Source organism: Chiloscyllium plagiosum, unplaced genomic scaffold (genome assembly GCF_037043375.1).
Source record: "Chiloscyllium plagiosum isolate Xiang-an unplaced genomic scaffold, Cpla_swu_hap1 HiC_scaffold_39, whole genome shotgun sequence".
Classification (NCBI taxonomy): Eukaryota; Metazoa; Chordata; class Chondrichthyes; order Orectolobiformes; family Hemiscylliidae; genus Chiloscyllium; species Chiloscyllium plagiosum.
The window spans coordinates 16,758,425-16,783,407 of NW_028270177.1; the positions used below are offsets into that span (position 1 = coordinate 16,758,425).

General features: G+C 41.3%; 1 protein-coding gene across 1 annotated transcript in view; it reads right to left on the minus strand.

The window, feature by feature from the left end:
• The window catches only part of slc24a5 (solute carrier family 24 member 5), a 29,805-nt gene extending 13,831 nt beyond the window's left edge, over positions 1–15,974 (minus strand). Inside the window, exons 1-6 of the mRNA XM_043677346.2 lie at positions 15,684–15,974; positions 15,301–15,483; positions 12,671–12,754; positions 11,980–12,083; positions 11,246–11,346; positions 6,423–6,706 (exon numbers count right to left, since the gene is read on the minus strand). Of these exons, the coding sequence (XP_043533281.2) occupies positions 6,423–6,706; positions 11,246–11,346; positions 11,980–12,083; positions 12,671–12,754; positions 15,301–15,483; positions 15,684–15,843 (916 nt within the window). The 5' untranslated portion in view covers positions 15,844–15,974. The remainder of the gene's footprint in view (positions 1–6,422; positions 6,707–11,245; positions 11,347–11,979; positions 12,084–12,670; positions 12,755–15,300; positions 15,484–15,683) is intronic.
• Positions 15,975–24,983: the final 9,009 nt, after the last annotated feature.

The window sequence follows — 24,983 nt, forward strand, 5'->3', positions numbered from 1 at the left end:
TGTGTAAAAAATGGTTTAAATTGTACTTCCCTAGAAGACCATTGCTAATACCTTGTGGTAGTTACAACCCCTATAGGTATGCAATAGTGGGCAAGGGTGGTTTGAATTAGCTTGGAGCCACAAATCTATTTTAGGCCTAGTGATGGTGATGGGGAAACCCCACTGTAGAGTACCTTGAAAAGACACTTCTTTACAATGGAAGGTTTCTTGCACAAGTGATGCGAGAAGTCCAACTGTGTTTCGTCACGTATGATTACTAGGTCATAACCAGTTGATAGAGGTACATCTATTCTCTCCAAATGCTAGAGTAGAACTTTGACTCTACCCATAGACTATAGGTGAAATCTGTAGAATGGTTGAAGTCATTATGACAATGAACATGAATCTTTTCAGAGCTATTACCTTATATAATTGCTTACCTTCTAGAATTAAACAGCTCAATACATTTTTGAAAATACAGATATGTGGCCATCATTTCAAAATCCCTTCAACTGATTAAAATATTGGGGTGAGGAAACATGCTTTGTACAAAGTTGCATCAGTGGCTTGAAGTTATAGCTATTATGAACACAAGTTATTTCCAAAAAGGTGTTTTTGATGCTGCACACACGTTAGCACACTAATTAATTCTCTTGATATTTTTCATTAGTTAAAAAATACTACATGGATAATTCCATTGACTCCTTCAGTTCTGAACACTCTAGAAAACACTTGCACATTCACCAGCCCATTTTAATCATCCTTTATGTGTTAAACAATCTACACCTCACTGGAGTAGGTTACCTCCCATCCTTTAAAAAAAAAGGTGGAATGTACTGGGGGGAGTGAGGACTGCAGATGCTGGAGATCAGAACTGAAAATGTGTTGCTGGAAAAGCGCAGCAGGTCAGGCAGCATCCAAGGAAGAGGAGAATCGACGTTTCGGGCATAAGCCCTTCTTCAGGAATGAGGAAAGTGTGTCCAGCAGGCTAAGATAAAAGGTAGGAAGGAGGGACTTGGGGGAGGGGCGTTGGAAATGCGATAGGTGGAAAGAGGTCAAGGTGAGGGTGATAGGTCAGACTGGGGTGGGGGCGGAGAGGTCAGGAAGAAGATTGCAGGTTAGGAAGGCGGTGCTGAGTTCGAGGGATTTGACTGAGACAAGGTGGGGGGGGGGGGGGGGGGAGGGGAAATGAGGAAACTGGTGAAATCCGAGTTCATCCCTTGTGGTTGGAGGGTTCCTAGAAGAAGATGAGGTGCTCTTCCTCCAACCGTCGTGTTGCTATGGTCTGGCGATGGAGAAGTCCAAGGACCTGCATGTCCTTGGTGGAGTGGGAGTGGGAGTTGAAGTGTTGAGCCACGGGGTGGTTGGGTTGGTTGGTTTGGGTGTCCCAGAGGTGTTCTCTGAAACGTTCCGCAAGTAGGTGGCCTGTCTCCCCAATATAGTGGGGGCCACATCGGGTGCAGCAGATGGAGTAAATGATGTGTGGCGTTGCAGGTGAAGTTGTGGCAGTTATGGAAGGATCCCTTGGGACCTTGGAGGGAAGTGAGGGGGGAGGTATGGGTGCAAGTTTTGCATTTCTTGCGGTTGCAGGCGAAGGTGCCGGGAGTGGACCTGATGAGGGAGTCACGGAGGGAGTGGTCTTTTTGGAACGCTGGTAGGGGAGGGGAGGGGAGGGAAATATATCCCTGGTGGTGGGGTCCGTTTGGAGGTGGCGGAAATGACGACAGATGATACGATGTATATGGAGGTTTGTCGGGTGGTAGGTGAGGGCCAGTGGCGTTCTGTCCTGGTGGCGATTGGAGGGGCAGGGCTCAAGGGCGGAGGAGCGGGAAGTGGAGGAGATGCGGTGGAGGGCATCGTCGATCACGTACTGCACTTGTTTGCTCTCAGGACAGTACTTCTTACTGGTTTAACTGGAACATGCTCTTATAGTGGAATTAATTTGTTGCATATTAACAGATAATTATGGATTACATGGTGATTGTTGCAGAGACTAAGAGAAAGACCTAGTGCCTATTTGAAATCCTAAAACTATACACCCATATCAGGTCATATCATGAGCAATGTTCAAACTGTATTAACCCTTACAGGACGTTTGCTCACCATTTGTGACACTTTCAAGCTGCTGATCTCATGCAGCCTTCCAAAATAATATCAAGCTAATATACCACACTGAATCATTCATTCGATCTATCATACCTGTGGCCAGTTCAGAATTATCCAAGACCCACTCAGCTACTCCATCCTGTTATGGACACAAGAATTTGAAGCTGGAATAGGCAATTCTGCTATCTGAGACAAATTGTGGTTGACCTCATCTCAGCCTCAACTCTTCTTTCCTGCCTGCATTCCATAACTCTTCAACCTGCTGCTAAATAAAAAAAACTGTATCTCCTCAAATTTATTCAATGTCCCTGCACTCAATGCTCTGGGCTAGTAAATTAAACAGATTCACCACCATTTAAGGAGAAGTTACTTCTCCCCACCTGTTTTAAATCTGCTATCCTTTACCCTAAAAACTTTCATTCTAGATTGCCCCATGAGAAAAATATCCTTTGTCTACTTTGTCATTCCCCTTTAGCATCTTATATGCCTCAGTTAGATCTCATTCTCCTAAACTGCTCACTTTCATCAGACAAAACCCTTATCTCTGGTATTATGAACCAGAGGCCCTTCAAATATACTAAGGAGATATCCTAGACCCTAAATTTTATCTTACTTAAAGCCAAGTATAAAAAGGATGGTATTTTCTAACTGTAACTCAATTGGTCACACCACTAGACTTTAAGCAAAGCACTTTATTCTTCTAGGAGAAAGTGAGGTCTGCAGATGCTGGAGATCAGAGCTGAAAATGTTTTGCTGGAACAGCGCAGCAGGTCAGGCAGCATCCAGGGAACAGGAGAATCGACGTTTCGGGCATAAGCCCTTCTTCAGGAATGAGGAAAGTGTGTCCAGCAGGCTAAGATAAAAAGGTAGGGAGGAGGGACTTGGGGGAGGGGCGTTGGAAATGCGATAGGTGGAAAGAGGTCAAGGTGAGGGTGATAGGTCAGAGTGGGGTGGGGGCAGAGAGGTCAGGAAGATGATTGCAGGTTAGGAAGGCGGTGCTGAGTTCGAGGGATTTGACTGAGACAAGGTGGGGGGAGGGGAAATGAGGAAACTGGTGAAATCCGAGTTCATCCCTTGTGGTTGGAGGGTTCCTAAGCAGAAGATGAGGCGCTCTTCCTCCAACCGTCGTGTTGTTGTGGTCTGGCGTTGGAGGAGTCCAAAGACCTGCATATCCTTGTTGTAGTGGGAGGGGGAGTTGAAGTGTTGAGCCACAGGGTGGTTGGGTTGGTTGGTTGATTCGGTCGCCTGAGATAGAAATAGAAAGGTCAAGGAAGGGGAGGGAGGAATCCGAGACTGTCCAGGTGACTACCCTGAACTAATTTGTCCAGACTACCCTGAACAACTTCTCTTTCCAATCCTCCCACTTCCTCCAAATGAAAGGAGTAGCCATGGGCACCCGCAGGAGCCCCAGCTATGCCTGCCTCTTCGTAGGATATGTGGAACAATCCATCTTCCGCAACTACACTGGCCCCACCCCCCACTTTTTCCTCCGCTACATCGATGACTGTATCGGCGCTACCTCGTGCTCCCACGAGGAGGTTGAACAGTTCATCCACTTCACCAACACCTTCCACCCCGACCTCAAATTCACCTGGACAGTCTCAGATTCCTCCCTCCCCTTCCTCGACCTTTCTATTTCTATCTCAGGCGACCGAATCAACACGGACATCTACTACAAACTGACCGACTCCCACAGCTACCTGGACTACACCTCCTCCCACCCTGCCCCCTGTAAAAATGCCATCCCATTCTCCCAATTCCTTCGTCTCCGCCGCATCTGCTCCCAGGAGGACCAGTTCCAAAAACTTACAACCCAGATGGCCTCCTTCTTCAAGGACCGCAAACTCCCCCCCCCCCCCCCCCCCCCCCGACGTGGTCGACGATGCCCTCCACCGCATCTCCACTTCCCGCACCTCCGCCCTTGAGCCCCGCCCCTCCAACCACCATCAGGACAGAACCCCACTGGTCCTCACCTACCACCCCACGTACAGCATATCATCTATCGTCATTTCCGCCACCTCCAAACGGACCCCACCACCAAGGATATATTTCCCTCCCCTCCACTATCAGCGTTCCATAAAGACCACTCCCTCCGTGACTCCCTCGTCAGATCCACACCCCCCACCAACCCAACCTCCACTCCCGGCACCTTCCCCTACAACCACAGGAGGTGCAACACTTGCGCCCACACCTCCCCCCTCACTTCCTTCCAAGGCCCCAAAGGAAACTTCCATATCCACCACAAATTCACCTGCACCTCCATACACATCATCTATTGCATCTGCTGCACCTGATGTGGCCTCCTCTATATTGGGGAGACAGGCCGGCTACTTGCGGAGCGTTTCAGAGAAAACCTCTGGGACACCCGGACCAACCAACCCAACCACCCTGTGGCTCAACATTTCAATTCCCCCTCCCACTCCACCAAGGATATGCAGGTCTTTGGACTCCTCCATCGCCAGACCACAACAACACGACGGTTGGAGGAAGAGCGCCTCATCTTCTTCTAGTTACCCTCCAACCACAAGGGATGAACTCGGATTTCACCAGTTTCCTCATTTCCCCTCCCCCCACCTTGTCTCAGTCAAATCCCTCGAACTCAGCACCGCCTTCCTAACCTGCAATCTTCTTCCTGACCTCTCCGCCCCCACCCCACTCTGACCTATCACCCTCCCCTTGACCTCTTTCCACCTATCGCATTTCCAACATCCCTTCCCCCTACCTTTTTTTTATCTTAGCCTGCTGGACAAACTTTCCTCATTCCTGAAGAAGGGCTTATGCCCGAAACGTCAATTCTCCTGTTCCCTGGATGCTGCCTGACCTGCTGCGCTGTTCCAGCAACACATTTTCAACTTTATTCTTCTACCCAGTTAAGGTACAAAGAGGAATTGGTATGACTAACTTTTTTGGAAAACTTAACAGATTAATTTAGCTACTAAACAGCAACTGTTCCAATATTAGTAACATTCCATAAAGAGACGAGGCAAAGGCAAATTAAGGAAAATAGATTGCCTCATAGGCAATGGTTTCTCCAGATAAAAGGTGGAAAGAACAAGAGGAAACAAAATCTGGGGTAGATGAATGAGCGACTGATCACCACACACTGTACTGAAGCTTTTAATGAGCTAAGAGATGTATGGCAGCTTACACCACAACTTCAAAACAATAAAAAAAACTAAAACCCTATTTCTGGGTGGAGTCAGGCTCCCATGTTCATGATGGTTCTAAAAACTTAAAAACCCCAGGGCCTCATAAGCGGTTTACTTTTTGGCTTGGAAAAGATAACTTAATCATCTGTCTTAACTTCTCTACATATTTAAAAACTTTGAAAGCTACAGTGTCACCACACTGGAATTAATCTAGGAAATCTCCTCTGAACTGCTTCCTGTACAACTACATCCCTCCTCAACTTTGTGTGCAACACTCCAGGTGCAGTCTTAGATTTGTTTGTGGATGTAGGTTTGCTCGCTGAGCTGGAAGGTTCATTTCCAGACATTTTGTCACCCTACTAGGTAATATCTTCTGTGGGCCCCAGGCTGATAATTCCTGCTTTCTATTTATATGTTTGGGTTTCTTTGGGTCGGTGATGCCATTTCCTGTGGTGACGCCATCATGTGGTGACTTCACTTCCCATTCTTTTTCCTCAGAGGATGGTAGATGGGGTCTAACTCGATGTGTTAAAACTCAGAAAAACAGGAAGTGACTTCACAGGAAAATGACATCACTAACATATAAATAGAAAGCAGGAATTATCGGCAGTGCTTCACCGGAGGCTCACTGAAGATGTTACTAATAGGGTGACGAAACGTCCGGAAATGAACCTTCCAGTTCAGCGAGCAAACCTACATCCAGTACCTCAACCTGAGCTACAAATCTTCTCAAAACTCACTTAGATTTGTTTCTCTATAAATTGAGACCAAAGACAATGCTACACAAAATAGCATCACTTGACAGAAGCATACTTTAAAAAAAGTTTAAAGTGATTAGACATATGAAAGCCCAAAGAAACAATATCAGATGAAAAAAAATACGGCCTTTCGTGTGGTGAAGTCCATAACACAAAGTTTAATAAATAGCCAAGTTTTACTTAAATATGACTTGGGGCAAAAAAAAAGAAAATCTTAATAGAGGCTAACAAATTGTTTTAAATAGATACCTTAAGGTATATGTAGTGGCTTGTTTATTTAGACACATTCTGAAGAACACAAATGGATAATTTTGTAGTGTTTAAATCCCTGACTTTGGCCAAAGTCCTCAAAATTCTATGTATCCATAAAGGAGATGAATTCATATGGTAACTGTACCCTGTAAAACAAAATGGCTACTATTTTTGTTACCTTCAATCTTTTCAGAGAGCCCATGTAAACTGAGAGAGAGTTGGGAATAATCAGAATCCTCTTGAAAAATCCCACTGTCTGATCGAGAATGGCGATGTACCAATGGCCCAGTTTTCTCTTGCCAATCTATTAGTGGCTGCTGTTCATTGTCTTCTTCCATTGCTCGTGTTAAACAGGTGCAGCATGGGCTAAACCTCTCCATTAGGTATTGATTTATTTGAATGTCAAAGCACAGAACCACGATGTACAGTGCATAGATCAACAACAACAAAGCAGACTCATACCTAAAAAGGTAGAACAGGCAAAATCATAAAATTAAGCTAATTTAGTCATATAGTGGCCATTACTTAATTTTAAGCATTACAATACTGAATATAAAAGTCAACCCATATCCTAGGTTCTGGATAGGAACAAACTACTGCAGATGCTGGAATCTGTACTGAAAATAAAAGTGTTGGAAATCATAGCAGGTCAGACGGCATCTGTGGAGAGAGGTACAGACGTTGCTTAACATGCTTTGATTTCCAGCGTTTTTCGTTTTCAGTCCTAAGTACCTGAAATTTTAAGTTAGGATGTATGGGATTCAGGGAAATTTGGCTGCCTGGACACAGAATTGGCTAGCTGAAAGAAGACAGCCAGTGGTAGTGGATGGAAAGTATTCCGCCTGGAGGTCAGTGACCAGTGGTGTCCTGTAGGGATCCGTTCTTGGGCCTCTGTTCTTTGTAGTTTATATAAATGACTTGGATGAAGTGGAAGGGTGGAGTAGTAAGTTTGATGACAAATGGTGGTATTGTAGATAGTATCGAGGGCTGTTGCAGGCTACATCATGACATTGACAGGATGCAGAGCTGGGCTGAGAAGTGGCAGATGAAGTTCAACTTGGATAAATGCAAAATGATTCATTTTGGAGGGTCAAATATGAATGCTGAATACAGGGTTAAATACAGGATTCTTGGCAGTGTTGAGGAACAGCAGGATCTTAGACTCCACATAAATTGATCCCTCAAAGTTGCCACCCAAGTTGATAGGATTGTTAAGGCGCATGGTGTTTTGGCTTGCGTTCATAGGGAGATTAATTGAAGTGAGAAAGGATTTGCTGCAGCTCTATTCAACCCTGGTTCGACCACATTTGGAATATTGTGTCCAGTTCTGGTCCCCTCATTATAGGAAGGATGTAGATGCTTTAGAGAAGGTGCAGAGGAGATTTACCAGGAAGGTGCCTAGATTGCAGAACTTGTATTATGAAGAGTGAGGTTGAGTGAACTCAGGCTTTTCACACTGGAGAGAAGGAGGAACAGAGGTGACTTGATAGAGGTGTACAAGGTAATGAGAGGCACAGAGTAGATAGCCAGAGACTTTTCCCCAGGGCAGAAATGGCTGTCATGAGGGGGTCATAATTTTAAGGTGATTGGAGGAAAGTACAAGGGAGATGTCAGAGACAGGTTTGTTACGCAGACAGTGGTGGGTGTGTAGAATGCACTGCCAGCAGCGGTAGTAGAGTCAGAGACATTAGGGACATTTAAGCAACAGCTGGACAGGCAAATTAAGATAAATGCTCAGCAGAACATTGTGGGCTGAAGGGTCTGTTCTGTTCTATTTTATCATTGCAGGTATCAATAATGTCATCACATGTGCAAACAAGCAGAAGAACGGTTTATTTTCCTGAAAAGAAAAATCTTAAAAAGCTAAAATAGCAGATTTATTTTCTATGCAAGAGCTAAGAAGTGTTATGATCATATTAAATCCTGGGCTTCCTGTATATAGATACCAGACCAAGAAGTTCAAGGTAGAGTTCCACGGTCAATTCAGATTCACAAATCACCTGTCTTGAGGTGCAGTTTGACTCCTCGGTAAATTATGAAGAAAGGTGGGAGAATACTTGCATGTTATCTTGCTTACTATTGAAAGCATTTTACCCATTTAAAACTTCGATATTCATGCAATGAAATCCTATTTGTATTGGCTTCTTTTGCTCTAAGCTAGGCAACATTCTGAGACTGGTAACATTTATGGAACAAATAGGTCCAAGAGTTTCTAGGTAGCAACAGCAATTCTGCCCTGCAAGAGAGGAGCGGCTTCTTGCAAAGTTTTCAAAGGGTCATTCAAAACAGTTAGGGATCATTGAAGAGGTAATATTGTAAACTGTCCTGATGAATTCAAGACACAAAAAGGCATCTTCTTCAGTACTTCAGTTCTATAAAAATGTAGTGAATGGATATTTCGATAATTAATGACCTGATTAGATTTTTTTTTGAGAATGTTACTAACAAAATTGGCAAAAAGGGGAGTTGGTAAAAACACTTCAACCCCAGGGCATCAGTGGACTTCACTAGTTTCATTTCCCCTTCCCCCATCTCACCCAGTTCCAAACTTCTAGCTCAGCACCGTCCCCATGACCTATCCTACTGGCCTATCTTCTTTTCCACCTATCCACTCCACCGTCCTCTCTGGCCTATCACCTTCATACCCCCCCCCCCCCCAACTCACTTATTGTACTATGTTACTTTCTCCCACCCCCACCCTCCTCTCATTTATCTCGCCACCCTTCAGGCACTCTGCCTATATTCCCGACGAGGGGCTTTTGCCCGAAACGTCGATTTTCCTGATCCTCGGATGCTGCCTGAACCACTGTGCTTTTCCAGCACCACTCTACTCCAAAAAGGGGGAGTTGACAAGACTTAGTACACCAGGGTTCTCATGACGCTTTTGGTCCACCAGCGAAGTTGGTTAACAAAAGTAATGAACATTGGATAAAGATGTAACATAACCAGAATGGTTTAATCACTGGCTAAAAGTGAAATAAACTAGCAATAAATTGGTTATTTTTGCCTAGGCAGACTGTGACTAGTGTGTTTTTAAAAAAAGTTTAACTGGTTCAGAGATGTTATTACGCACCCCTGGAGCAAGTGGGACTTGAACCCATGCCTCTTGGTTCAGGGCTATGGACACTACCACTGAGCCACAAGAGGGCCCCTAATTAATAGGGGTAATACAAGAATCAGTACTTGGACCCCAAATGTTCACAATATACATCAGTGATTTGGAGGTGGGGATCAAAAATGTATGTGATATTCACATTTAGCTTTATGTTTTATAAATATGATGTAAAGAGGTTTCAAGGGGATTTGGACAGGCTTAGTGAGTGGGCAAGAACATAGTAAATGGAATTTAATGGAGAAAATGGGAGGGTGTCCATGTTGGTAGGACGTAGGATTGGGCAGTGTATTTATTAAAGTGGTAAAAGAGACATTGGTGTCCTCATCAATAGATAACCAAATGTCTAACATACAAGAGCAGCAAATCATTAGCAAGGCTAAGTAAACATTAGCCTTTATCATAAGAGGATTTAAATACAGCATAGTAAAGTTTTGTTTCAATCGTACTACACCAGGACTGCTTTGTGCAGCTTTGGTCCTCTGGTCCTTTTGCCTCAGCAAGGATATTACTGCCCTTAGAGCACAATGTTCATCAAGCTTGTTCTAGGATGGCAGGACTATCCTGAGTGCCTGGGTAAACAGGAACTGAATTCTGTGGTTAAGAACAAAATAGTAACCTTATTGAAATCTACAAGATAGTTCACAGAAGCGACAGAATATATACAGGCAAGATGTTTCCTCTGTCAGAGAGTCAAGAGTCAGATGTATGGCCTCCTGTTGCTCCTCAGCCAGAGTCTGTTCCACCTTCCAATAAGATCACAGCTGGCATGGTTTCAACCTCAAAACAGGGGTGATGACACTTAGGGAAGGACAAAAATTTGTTTTGAATCTCAAGAATTCTCTACTCCAGGAGCTGTGAACACCTACCTTGAGTACATTTAAAGGCAGTAAATAGTATTGAAGTTATGTGACGTGTGGGTAAAGGGCAAAGTGTTCAATAGGCCACAAATTTTAAGAGGTGGGAAGAAAAAAAAGTGAGGATTGCAGATGCTGGAGATCAGAGTCAAAGAGTGTGATGCTGGAAAAGCACAGCGGCTCAGACAGCATCTGCAAGAACAGAATTCTCCTGTTCCTCAGATGCTGCCTGAGCAGTTGTGCTTTCCCAGCACCACACACTAATGGGTTAAATGGTCTACTTATATTCCTATGTTTCTATCAATTAACTATTTGGCATCTTGCATTAGCCAAAAAGCTTTTCCATGTAGGCCAGTTAAATGCAGTTTAAAACTCCTTCCACACAGCCCCAGGTTTTAAAGGAGACTTTTTTAAAAATACATGCAGCACTGAATCTTTCACTTTTCCACAATCAATCATCCGGTGGCTGCTGAGTAAATTTAATAGCATGCGTGGCCGCAAGATTGAAACCACCCTAACCTTATTTTACAAGGCTCCAGAGAACTGATCTGACTGTCACACTAATCATAGTCAGATTTAAAAATAGGTTCTAGGACGTAAATGATTGACAACCCACTGTTTTGGATTTGGTGGCACACACACAGTCACATGGCTATTTTCTTTTAAAGTTTCAATAGCTGGATGAAGTAACGTTAGATTAACTGTAGCACAGCCCGCAAAAGATACACTAGGGGTTTTGATATATGAAACCCTCCATGATCCCTCTGATGAAGCAACTACAGCTTTGAATGGAAGGCTTTAATGTTCTGAATTAGCCAAAGTAGGGTGCTCATTGATAATTCCAAGGGCAAAGTCTCCCTCCTTAGAATTATGCTAAAACTCAGAAGTGAGTATTGAGTAAACTAAAAATGACAGTTTGGGGATCTTTCTGGAACATACAGTCTATTTCACTGTGTTTTACACTCAATTAGGTGGTGAAGAATATTAGTTTTTTTTAAAAAGCTATGGTTTAATAATTGACAGATTTCTTACCAGTAGATTGCATTGTCAAAGATAACAAGAACTAGTGCTGCAACACTGATCGCATAAGCTGCACAATCTCTGAACAGTGGCCAGCAAGTCAACCTGCAAACCTGGAAAAGATGTTTTAAAATTCTCATGACAGGAATTTAACCACTTTTCAGCTCTGAAGAGGCATTTTCCAATAAATGACATTTAACAAAATAAATTTCCAAATTATTAAAAAAAAGTTTTATACCACAAGTATACCTCCAATCTAGAATACTTCAATGCACAATTGGTGATCACGTGTTTCAATAATTCTTATGAAACTGGGCTTCGCTTCAATAAATTCTAAAATTGAGTTAAAATGAATTTGAACTGGTCAGATTTGAGTGATAGAGCTGAAAATGTAAGCGCAGCAGGTCAGGCAGCAGGAGAATCGACGTTTCGGGCATGAGCCCTTCTTCAGAAATATTCAGGAGCATTCCTGAAGAAGGGCTCATGCCCGAAACGTCGATTCTCCTGCTCCTTGGATGCTGCCTGACCTGCTGCGCTTTTCCAGCAACACATTTTCAGCTCTGATCTCCAGCATCTGTAGTCCTCACTTTCTCCTACCAGATTTGAGTGATATAAATGGTTAGCTATTCCTGCACTCAGAAAAATTGCAAAGATCTCCAACTTGGTCACCAAGTACCAAACCAAGATACTGGTGTGACCTTTTCTCACCTCTTGATCATGTCAGCACTGAGATTCTCCTTACTTACCATGGTAGTTAATAATCCACACGCAGAACAGATTCCAAGCAAATTGTAAACTGCTGACCCAACTATTGTACTGACTCCAATATCTCCCTTTGTCACAAACACCCCTGCATACAAGAGAGATATCAGACAAAAAAAATCCTGGAATGAAGATTCCCAAAATATATCGTTAAACAATGAACTCTGCAGGTCTAAAAAGGTTCCCATGACTGTCTCATGTAATAGAAGTTTTACAGAGCTAAAATGCAAATATTCAATAATTTTTTGAAGGATACACCTTAATCAGAAGCTCAAAATGTAATTTTAAGTATTTGCACCTTGTACAATTATGAACTAGCACAGGTCATTTGAAATATTCAAGTATTTTTAAATAATGGAATCAAAACACATTAAAAGCATTTTCCCCATGTTCTACATGGAAAATTTTAAAAGCAAATTTTATTACTTGACATTTTAGATGAAGTAAAAAAACGCTGAATTAAAACCCATACCAGATGCAAGTGATCACCAAATATTAACTGGAATGTGCTGTGCACATTTATTACCCAAGGATTCGTGCTAATGTCCCTACCTCTGGACCAAGGGACCAAATTTCAATTCCCACCTCCTCCAGAGATTCATAATAACATTTGAATCATATTAGTTAGAAAACATCTACCCAGTACATAAAAAAAAGGAAGATTTCACACTTTACCTAGAAAAGCTGTGACCAGTTCAGGTGTAGAACTTCCTGCAGCCATAAATGTTGCTCCAGCAACATCTTGGGAGAGACCAAGACCTAACAATCAATTACAAGATGTAATTATTCCAACACTGAAATTCTCTGAATGAATCAAGTACACACTTAAACTGAAATCAGCTAAAAATGTAACAACTCGACAGAATGTTTGACATTCAGCAGTCCCAGATTTACTTTCAAACTTGGCTTCAGACTGCAGTGGAATTGTGTACACTACAGAACAACAAGCACAAGTCTGAGAGATGGTCAGCCTGTTGGGTCTCACATGGTTTGTCTCAAATGCATGAGAGAGTGAGATAACAACTGCATAGTTATACTGTACGATCACTTGTACAATCAGCTACAACTCAAACCTTAAAGCTATTGACTCTGTGCCAGGCCTAGTAATAGGCACAATGTATGCCATCGGTAGAGGACAAAAACAAAGTTAAAGCATTTTCTTAGCAAAGAGAGCACATGTTCAAATAGCCTTAAGAAAATAACTTCGGGGAGACTGATCCACTACAGTAGAGTTGAGTTTTCTGGTCAAAAGTACAATGAATGCTTCCTTCATTAAATGCAAAGCTTATGACCTGAAGTCAAGAATAAAAATGTGCACTACATAAAACTAAAAAAAAATTGAAACCATTTTAAAGACAAAATAATTTAAAACTAAACTTCAATAAATGTAGAATGCACACATTAATTTGAATGTGACACTTAGTTTTAAAAAGGTGATCCTAAATGCACATAATTTCAGGAGTGAGGAATGATCAACAATTTGAAATGCCTTGGAGTTTTAGAACTTTTCCCAAGGTGCTTCATAGAAACATGGAGAAACAAAATTATGACTTTGAATCAGATGACCAAGAAAAGGGTTTTAAAGAGCATCTGCATGAGGAGGAAAGCGAGGTAGAGGTGGGGGGGAAAAAAAGTGTAGGGACAGTTTCAGAGCCATAGGGGTTCTTGTGGTGGTATCCTTACCTGTGGTCAAGGGATTTGAGTCCAAATCCCACCTCTCCAGAGATGTGTAATAACACTGCTGAACAAGTTGATTAGATGAGTCACCAGTGGCTTAGTTAGTAGGACCCATTGCAAGGTATTGGTTAAAGTCCCACAGCAGGGCTTGAACACGTCAAACCAGACCTGACACTGACAGTACTGATTCATGAACTCCCTCAGTACTGAGGCACATCTTTCAGATGAGACAAGACATCAAACTTGGGTCCCATCTGCCTATTCTGGTGCACACAACAGGTCCCATGGCAATATTTCTAAGAGCAGGGGAGTTTTCACCAGGGCACTCTCTCAACCAGTATCACTACAAAAAAGAACTATGTGGTCACTTGTTAACCACATTTATAAATGTTGGTGGAATACAGAAGTTAATGCATGATGCATGCACAACTGAAGCAGATTTAAAAAAATAAAAGTTTAAGGAGTTTTACCAGACCCAGGCATTAACTCGGTTTCTCTTTCTGCAGATGGTACTAGATGTGCTGTGTTTTTCCAGCATGATCTTATTTTTGAAAGAAACACTCTTATTGAGCACTTGAGAGTCGATGAGAAGAACAAAAGGTGAATGGGACTTGGAGTTAAGGCATGGAGAGTGTTTGGATAATCAAGTCTATGGAGCATAACATATTGAGATATCAGTTAGGAATTATTGAGTCCAGAAGTAAGGAAGGCATAACTGAGGGTTTTAGCAACAGCAAAATGAACTGAGCCAAGGACAAAGCTGCAGGAGGTGAAAATAGACAGCATTAGCACGGCCATTCAGCTCAGGATCACGTGTGAACTAACTTGTTTGATCTCACTCGATGGAATTAGTACCCTGAGAATGTGTGTTGCTCTTCACCTATAGTTTGTCTTCAATATTTAGTTGGAAACAATTATGATCAAACTTGTTCCTTGACATCACTCAAATCCATTTTCAAAGGACAGAACATATAATCCTTAGAAAAAAAAATTGCTGCTATCAGATTTTGCGAAGGATATCAACTGTACACCTGTATTCTCCACTTTATTGGTAGTACAGATTTGACCGAATTGACAGAATTCTCAACTCTTACTTTATCCAAAAGTCTGAAATTATTACTTAATTACAAAGAGGTACACCTCTTATGCTGTTACACAACTAGGAGGAAGTGAGGACAAATGCATCGTGGGGCAAGGGATTGTATCAGGGATTGCAGATTTTAAAAAGCATTTTTTATATAAATGTTTTGATAGTTAATACAGAAGTCAAATGAAAGTTAGTTAGCAGAGAGAAAAAAAAAGTTAGAATTTAAGTTTGCAAAATATACTGCAGCACTACGATTTATCTAAATAGTTTTAGAACCAATGTCCTTTAGGGAAGGAACTCTGGCCTTTATTGGACACCAAAGCCATAGCGATACAGCCTCTGAACTCTCCTCTAGACAATTATAGATAGATGATAAAAGTCTGGCTTGGCTAGTGACACCCACATTCATGAACAAATAAACTATGTAAACTCATGTTTTTTAAAAAAAGTGAAAACAGGAATTTATAACGACAATTAGAAAACTTTAATCTCGAGTGCAAATACAAGATTATATACAAATTAGCATTTAAGAAAAACTTACACTCGCTGATAACCTCTAGAGAAGGAAGGAAGTATTCTTCACACACGACATCTATAGCCAACAACATGTAGAGGATGATGATAAAATGAATAATGATCCCTCCCTGCTTTCTCTCTTCCAGTGTGAAAAATCCTTCAGGAAATTCGGATGAAGGAGCCTGTGCGCACTTGGTTACATTATCCGCTTAAAGTGAGGGAGGGGGAAGAAAAGAAAAAGTGCTTTCGAATTAGCATGTGAGCACAACCAACCACACAAATCAGATACACAAACTTGCTGATCGTAAATATTAAACGCTGGCAAGAATTTCTCAAACCACTAGCCTGACAACCGAGGACAACACTTTCTTTAAATAACTCATTTCGACTTTAACAGAAATCAAATACCCGAAATATCTCGACGAGTTCTTGAAGCAGTACCCAGTCCAGAGGCGGCTAATTCGTGGAGAAGATGTGCTATTCCATACAGGACCACACTAACTCCCACCACAAGAAAAATCACATCTGTTCTCCTTTTCCTAGCTCTCAGGGCCACTGTAGTGCTCATTGCTCTTGATGAAATGCCCACAATATTTATTTTTCTTTTAAACACTGCTCTATATTCCTAGACAGCTGTCATTCGCTGGTAAATCACCGGAACGCTTCAGTTTTGACGTGCAAACACGGGGATACATTGAAACGTTCATCCCTTACTGTACCAGTGCCTGGACGAGAGCTCAGATGACTAGGATCACGGGTTGCAGTAACTTATTATCTCGGCAAGCGGCTTTTCCCGCGAGGGCCAATTAACTTTTCCATCAGGGAACAAGCAGCCTCCCCTGGGGGGAGTGACTTCTGAAGGATTGCGTTTATCAGATGGTGCATTGTGTTGCAGGTATTCATTTACACCTTTAGTCAGGTAGAATTAGCATGGTGCAGCAAAATCAATATTTATTGTAGGTATTAGATTGGAATGGAAGTACACTTTTGGATGCATTACTCCTGTTTCTGATGGCTTTGCCAGAAACCCGTTACCGCAACATTTTTGGATCATCTGCTTTCCTCACAGCTATTTTCTCGTGACTACGAAAATAATGGGGCTTTCACGTTCAAATCATCTTGTACATTTTTAAAGCCCGCTCCTCAAGGGGTTGACTTTTTAACTGGTTTCTTTCATTATCTACTTCGCCGGAGAAGATTGTACGGTGGCTGTCGGAGGGATGTTGTCCCTTTGGAGAGGGAACTCAGTTTCACATATCTACAGGGGTTGTGTTCAATAATTAGCAGGAGCGGCCTAGTCTCTCTCTCTCTCTCTCACACACACACACACACCATTTTTTCTTTGCAGATGACTACACACGGGAAAATATATTTCAGCAGGGAATATAATATTTGTGTTCTATGCCTATTTTGTCGCAGGTAGTTTCAAAAAGGGGGAGGAGTTGAGAAAAGTTTTATCATTGCAAGACTGCCATAGTTTGAACTTTTGATGTGGTGATGATGCCATGGCTTTAAACTGGTGATTTGACCTTTGGAATTGCTTCTGGAATGCAACTCTTTAGACTTAGCCTACTCGCTCAACATTTTCTTATTTTAAAGGTATCTTCTTAATAAATTTTGAGGGGGTTTGGTCTGGTCCGTAACAATGTGTACTATTTAACATGCCTTAGTGTAGGTTATGAATCGATGCCCTCATTGATCTTATTCCCACATTTCATGTTTTTAACATACCTCACACAACAGAAAACCATCATTTAAAAGCCACAAGCCAAATGGTTTACAGCTCGTGATAGATCAGGCTTTTAATAGTAGTGTTAGAAACCATGTGTGTAAGTCATGCCCAGTGTGATGTGGGTAGACTGTAGGGTCGTTCGGATCTAACAATGACCTTGCTTTCTAGTATTGCACACAGTAATATGTTTATTCCAAGTGAGATATGCAAGTCCATTGGTAATGACATTGAATCTTGGTTTCCTGAGGGTGCAGTAAATTCCACTGTACTCTTGCAGAATTGAAATGATTGAATCTAGTAGGTTAAGTACTTTTTTTAATATACAAGTGAAGTCTTTATTTAAGAAGCCAACAGATGTACGGGTCAGTGCTACACTTTTTCAAATATACATTCGTGACTTGGATGAGTAAATTGAATGTACTATAATCAGGTTTGTGGACGAGAAGATGGGAAGGAAAAGTGATGAGAACAACAGAGTCTGCAGAGCGATACAGACCGGTTAAACGAGTGGGCAAAGACTTGACAGAGGGAATATAATGTGGGGATTATGCCCTTTGGCAAGAAAAGTAGAGGAGTTCTATGTGGATGCATCACAGCTTGGTATGGCAACTGCTGTGCCTGAGACCTTAAGAAACCGCAGGGGGTTGTGAACGCAGCCTAGTCCATCACACAAGCCAACCTTATGTCCATTGACTCCATGTATACTTCTTCTTGCCTCAGAAAGGCAGCCAATATAATCAAAGACACTCCCATCCAGGTTATAACCTCTTCCAAACTCTTCAGTCGGGCAGAAGATACAAAAGCTTAGACATGTACTAACAGGTTCAAGAACAGCTTCTTCCCTGCTGTTATTAGATTTCTGAATGGACCTCTCAACTTTTTAATTTAATGCTGATCTCACTTTTTGTTCCCTCTCTCTGCAGCCATTACATTGTATTCTTTGCTCTGTTCTGTTACAGAATGTGTTTTATATGGTATGATCTGCCTATACCGCACATGAAACAAACTTTTAACTGTACCTAGGTACGTGATAATAAAAATCAAATCAAAACTGACTGTTGTTTAAGTGAAGAAAAAGTGCAAAAAGCTACAGAACAGAGGGATTCGGGGGTCCTCACCCCTGAATCACAAAGAGCTAGCATCCAAAGTTAGTAGGTAGTAGGGAAGGCAAATGGAATTTTGGCCTTTATTTCAAAGGGAGTGGAATATAAAAGTAGCAAGGTTTTGTTAAAACTATACAAGACACCAGACAGATCACAGCTGGAATACATCGAACAGTTTTGATTCTCTTATGGAACAAAAGATGTACTGGTATTGGAGCCAGTCCAGAGAAGGTTTACTAGGAAGAGACCAGCGATGAAGAGACTACCTTATCAGGAGCAGTTTAGTAGTTTGGGCTTGTAGTGATTAGAATGTAGGAGAATGACCGGCAACTTTATTGAAACAAGATTTTTAGAGCACAGGACAGGGTAGGTGTCGAAAGGTTGTTTCCTGTTGCAGGAGAGTCTAGGACCAGAGGACAGAGGACATAATCTCTGGATAGTGAGTCGCACATTTAATACAGAGATGAGGGATTTCTTCTAAGGGTAATGAATCTGTGTAATTCTTAACCACAGGGGGTTGCACAGGTTGGGTTATTAAGTATGTTCAAGGGAGAGAGAGATTTTTAATCAGTAAAGCAATTCAGAGTTTCAGGAAAAAGTCTGGAAAGTGGAGTTGTGGATTATCAGATCATCCATGATCTCAGTGAATGGCAGAGCAGACTTGATGGGCTGAATGGCCTACTGAATGGCCTTGTCTTATGGCCTTTTGCTCCATAACCTTTAGAGAGGGAGTCTGCCACCTTCTGACTTATATACATGAAATGTGACACCAGCCCTACACTATGTGGCTGCCCCTTGGTGTCACAGCAACTTAATAAAATGATTTGAAAATAAGTCTCAATGTTAGTAAGGCATTGAAGAAATGGCAATATATATGGGAGTATAATCCCATATTCCAAGAATAGACAAAAAGAAACTGACATTTTCTGTCTCATGAGAGGCAAGTATCAAATTGGTATGATCTAAACAGCTAATTAAATGTATTTATACTGGAGTAATTCTCAAATGTAACACACTGGATAAATATTATCAATGCAATACACTATATAGAAATTGAGAAACAATTTAGTTATCCTAACGCTTTGAACTTCAGGTCTCTTTCAGTGGACACAGATAGATTAATGTGCCCTATTCCAAAATGTCTTTTGATTCTGTGAAATTGCCTTTTTTCAAATGAGAACTTTGTAACACAGTCTTTTGCTAGTTTCTTCTGATCTGCTTAGAATGAGAGAGAACACATTGGTGGCTCAGTGATTAGTATTGCTGCCTCACAGCACCAGGACCCAGGTTCAGTTCCACCCTTGGATGAGTGGGTGTCTGGGTGGGTTTCCTCCAGGTGCTCTGGTTTTCTCCCACAGTCCAACGATGAGCAGGTTAGGTGGATTGGCCATGCTAAATTGCCTTGTAATGTTCAGGGATGTGTAGGCTAGGTGGATTAACCGTGGTCAATGTGGGCTTATGGTTTGGGGAGATGTGTGGTTGGTTTGGTTGGGATGCTCTTCGAAGGGTCAGTCCTGACTTGATGGAACAAATGGCCTCTATTTGCATTGTTGGAATTCTGTGAACTGAGATTATTCAACTTTAAATGACATTTTGAGCTTTTGCTGGGCCCTTCCTGATATCTGAAGCTTGACCATTGCTTAAATTCTGCTATTAATTTGAAACAGGTAGGAGCACAAGGATAGTGATTTGGAAGAGTGCATAATGAATATGATAAGTTGGTTTCAAGTGTCATCTCAGTGTGGAATATTAGAACAGAAGTGTCTTTTGTACTGAGAACATTAGTAACATTTAATATAAATATATTTTGCAATGCTAATTATCTGCCGTGTTCAGTAATTTGTCTATTGATTTGTAGCCTAAGGAGGAATGTGACAGAATATATATGTTTCTTTTGAAGACAAATTATGTAGTTAAATGCTTGACTTTGGTATAAAATCAGAACATAAACATAAATTTCCAGAAACATAGATGCAATTAATATTTCCTGTCATCCCAATTACTTAGAGTGCATTTCAGGTTTTTGACCTGTTGCCAGTGAAGGAACATGATATAGTGCCAAGTCAGGATAGTGTTTGGTTTGGAGAGAAACATGCGAATGGTGGTGGCATTCCCATACATCTGCTGCCTTTTTCTCCTGGGTGTTAGAGATTGCAGGGATAGAAGGTGGTATTAAAAGAGTCTTGGTGAGCTGCTGCAGTATATCTTGCAGATGGTACACACTGCTGTCACTGAGTGCTGGTGGTGAAGAGATTAAATAAATCATATAACTATTGACTTTAATGTCTGCTCCTTTGTACTTGGGTTGTTAATGCCAAATTGGAGAAACCCATTGTGATCAGAAGTATTTGTGTAATAGTAGTGTCTGGTCATTGCTCCTTAGGAAGTTATAAATGGTCATTTGTCTATTTTAAAATTCCTGAAGAGAACATCTTATGGAGTGCAACATTCCATTTGATGCCCAAAAGATGGGAGCACAGGTCAGTCTGTGTTATTTAGCATGATACAGAAATTGTCAAAATAGCATTATGTCTTAGAGATGAAAGAACTATTTGTTGTATTGTTCAGGACTTGGATGGGATGGTGACTTTTCAATGTCACTTTTCAATTAATACAAATTGCATCTGGTTAGAGGTTTTACATTCATAATAACTATTTCCACCTTTTCTGGTTTCCTTGTTTCATATCAGGACTTTGGGGCAACACAGTAGCTCTGTGGTTAGCACTCCTGCCTCGCAGTGTCAGAGACCTGGGTTCAATTTCAGCCTTGGGCGACTGTCTGTGTGGAGTTTGCACATTCCCCCTGTGTCTGCATGGGTTTCCTCTGGGTGCTCTGGTTTCCTCCCACAGTCCAAAGATGTGCAGGTAAGGTGGGTTGGCTGTGCTAAATTGCCCATTATGTTTTGGGATGTGTAGGTTAGGTGCATTTGTCAGGGGTAAATATAGGGTAGGGGGAATGGGTTTGGATGGGTTACTCCTAGGAGGGGCAGTGTGGACTTGTTGGGCTGAAGGGCCTGTTTCCACACTTTAAGGAATCTATGATTATCCAGTGGCAAAGAATGGAAAGTCCTCCCATCTTTTAAACATCACAGTTCTCTGGAACAAAGTCAACAAGTTAAAATTGTGATTGCAGCAAAGATATGGTCGTGACTTCAAGATTCATTGAAATGTTGGACAGTTTTGCCATAATATTTCACATCAGCAGTGTACAAGTTTGGCAGCAATTTAAACAACAGGTTAAAATAGTCAAAAATATCAGGCACTATTTCAAAATCTACCTCATAAAGAAGGAATATTGGGCAAATAAATGAAGGAAGTAAAACCTTGACCACAAGATTGAGGAAAGGTTATACAATTGGCAATTAGGTATATTGGATTCATACAACTGGAAGCTCATGAATTGGGAAAATAGGCAAACAATGTAGCAAAACATGAATGTTTTGGAGAGTCTGTTTTTCAACCCCTGGAATTAATAATGAAAAATTCTGATCAGGTTCCTCATGATTCTTGCTTTCTTGACTAGCTTTATTTTCATCCCTCAAGAGGTGAGGGCTATGACAGCATTTATTACCCTAATTGCTGTGGGGATGTTTATGGTGATTTGTCGCCTTGAATCACTACAGTCCTTACCATGCTGTTAAGGAGGGAGTTTCGAGTTTTTGACCCAGCGCCAATGAAGGAACATGGTGTATTTCCAAGTCAGGATAGTGTGTGTCTTGGAGTGGTGGTGGCCCTGTTTGACCTAATGCATGAGACTTAATGGGGTCTGGAGTCAATTTTGAGGATCCTAAGAGCAATTTGCTCCTTGGAGTACACCAGTGTGCTGCCATTTATTGCTGGTTTGGGTTGGAAGTGGGAAAGGCAATTGGGGTGACTGGGACATAATCACTCAGAATCCTACCTTACAGACAATGCCTGGCTGTTGCTTGACTGTAGTCTGTGGGACAGCTCTCCCAGTTCTTGGATGTTAGAAAGGATGATTTTGCTGTCGTTGTTACTGCTGCTTAGGTTCATGCCACGTGGCCTGTACAGTTTCATTCCTTACTTTAGACTTTTGTTTTTCTAATACCACTGAGTGTCTTGCCAGGCTACTTAAGTTTGGGCAGTTAAATGTCAACCACATTGCTATGGGTCTGGAGGGATCACATAAGGACAGTAAATTTTCTTCCTCAAAGAAGACGAGTGAAGCAGATGGGCTTTTACGACAATCCACAATTGTTACATGGTCTCAATTAGATGAGTATTTTAATTCCAGATTTTAGTGAATTCAAATTTCACCATCTGACACTAGGATTCACACCTGTGTCCCCAGGACATCAGCTTGGGGCTGTAAACTATTAGTCAGTGACATTATTACTGTGTTATTTCTCCCTTAATGTCTGATTTACTATGGTTTGATAATAAGAATTTGTTATGGATCTTGTTTACATTACACATTAAGAAAGTTCATGGTTTGAAATGACTAAGAAAATGCATGAAGGAATTTATGAGTGCCATGTCTACAGGAAATATTCATAATAGTATGACACAGAATGAAGTGACCAGGATATGGCCTTTAAATCACAATCCTCCCACATTTCTGTCAATGCTTACATTCCTTACTGGTGGGTTTGTCCTGTTTGAAGTTTGTGGGCCAGCAAGTGTGAAAAGGAGTGTTTATGTTATTAAAATACTGTTGCTGTATTACAGGCCAGGTCTTTATTCATTTTGACAGATCACCCATTGCTGGGATTGAAAAAACATTGAATTGGATATTCATAAAATGGTCGAGATTGGTTGCAGAAAATGACCATGAGGATCCTTCCTCTTTCAACAAGATGTGAAACCTTTTCATTTTCATAACTTTTACGATTTTATTCATCTTGTAAAGTCCTTAAATGAAGACCAGTAATCCTAATGTGCAGTAAGTATGAGGTGGGCAACAAAAAGTTTCTAAGTATGTCATCACTTTTCTATTTGCTTTATCATAACTATACACTTATAAGAAACTCATAGTAACTAGGAGCAACAGGCCTATCCAAAGCCAAATCGGAGCTTATTCAATTTGATTATAGTTGATTCCCTGACTCAATATTCCTGATGTCACCCTATATTCCTTGATGCCTTAAATCTAAAAATTGATCTTTCTCTTCCTTTAATATATTCAGTGACTTAGCCTCTCCAACCTTCAATTGTGGGGAATTCCACAAGTTCAATATTACTTGAGTCAAGATACCTTTCCAAATCTCAGTCCTAAATGATCTACCCATTATCCTGAGATAATTTCTGCTGGTTCTGGAATTCCCAATCAGGGAACCAATCCTTCCGGCATTTAGTCTGTCCAACCTGTTAGAATTTTATACATTTCAATCAGGTTCCCTCTCATCCTTCTAAACTCTAGTAAATTCAGACCCAGTTGAACAAGCCTTATAGGAAAGTTCTTATAGGAAAGTCCTGCCATTCCTGGTATCAGCTTAGTGAGCCTCCATGCATTTCCTCAATGGAAAGTATGTCCTTAAGAATATACTGGAGTCCAAAACTGCACACATTATTCTAGGCATGACCTAACACAGGCCCAATATAACTGCAACTCAATAAAACTGTTGGAAACAAATTAATTTGTACCACAGCTATCTCAAAGTTACTCAGACAGTGTATTTTATTTACATCAAATGGTCCCAGCTGCAGGACTGGCTATTGTTCTATATAACTGAGCCTCTGTCATCATCAGGATTAACTGAGACACAGATAGGTAAACCTCATCTCGATTATTAGGGTGCTCGGTGTATTTGAGGAATTGGCAATGTGCTCATTCATTTTGATTGGCAAACCTCACTGGGGAAAGATTTTAAAAATATTTTTCAGAGTTGTGATTGAATATTGAGATACCTTGAGGATTGGATCTTACATCGCCAGTAAGGACCAGTAACTTTTAATGTGTATAAACATCACTGCAGCTTGCTGATGTGAGAAGAAAGCTTACTTAATTGTACAATATTTATTATACATTTTGTCTTTATCTCTCTCCTGTCTCTCCAAGTCTTTAACTTGATTCTACTGCATCAATAGGTGGTTAAAGAAAATCCAAAATAAGATAACACATGAGGTAAAATTGGTGATTTTTATTTTATTGGACCCATTAGATCAGAGATTTAATCAATCAAACAGCCTGACCACTCACCTGAACATTTTGTACAAACTAATGTACCTGACAGAGGTCCTAGGCCTTCCTGGCACTCCACTGGAGCTGTCTAACTGTGTTCTTGTTGGGGTAGGTGTCCCACAGTGAGATCATAACTGGACAGGCTGGAGCAATGCAATGAATTTTGGTGGTTGTGATGAATAGGGCTTTGGATGTATCTAGAAGGTACCATCGAAGCTGTACAGGCCATCACTCTCAATCAGTACCCTTCCTATGAAGTTAAAAATCACACAACGCCAGGTTATAGTCCAACAGGTTTTTTTGGAAGCACGAGCTTTCGAAGCGCTGCTTCTTCAGGTGGTTCCAAATAAACCTGTTGGACTATAACCTGGTGTTGTGTGATTTTTAACTTTGTACACCCCAGTCCAACACTGGCATGCCCAAATCATGCCTTCCTGTGAAGATCCCTTATTAAGATTGGTTGCTCGTTTCCAACATAAGCAAATGATTTGGTGTGCGTTATAATTCTGAGCTTGTCTACTTCAGGAGTGGTATTCCTTCTGGGAAGTGATCTGATTGTTTGTTTGTTTACTGCCTCTTGGAACCAAGTTACTTGGCAATGTGAGGAGTTTAATCTGTACCCCATCAGCAGCTCTGATGGATACAGCCCTGGGGAGGGCAGAGTGGAGCTGTGGATGATCAGAGCAGTAAGAAAATTTGGAATTTCTCCAAATGTTTCATTGTCTGAAAAC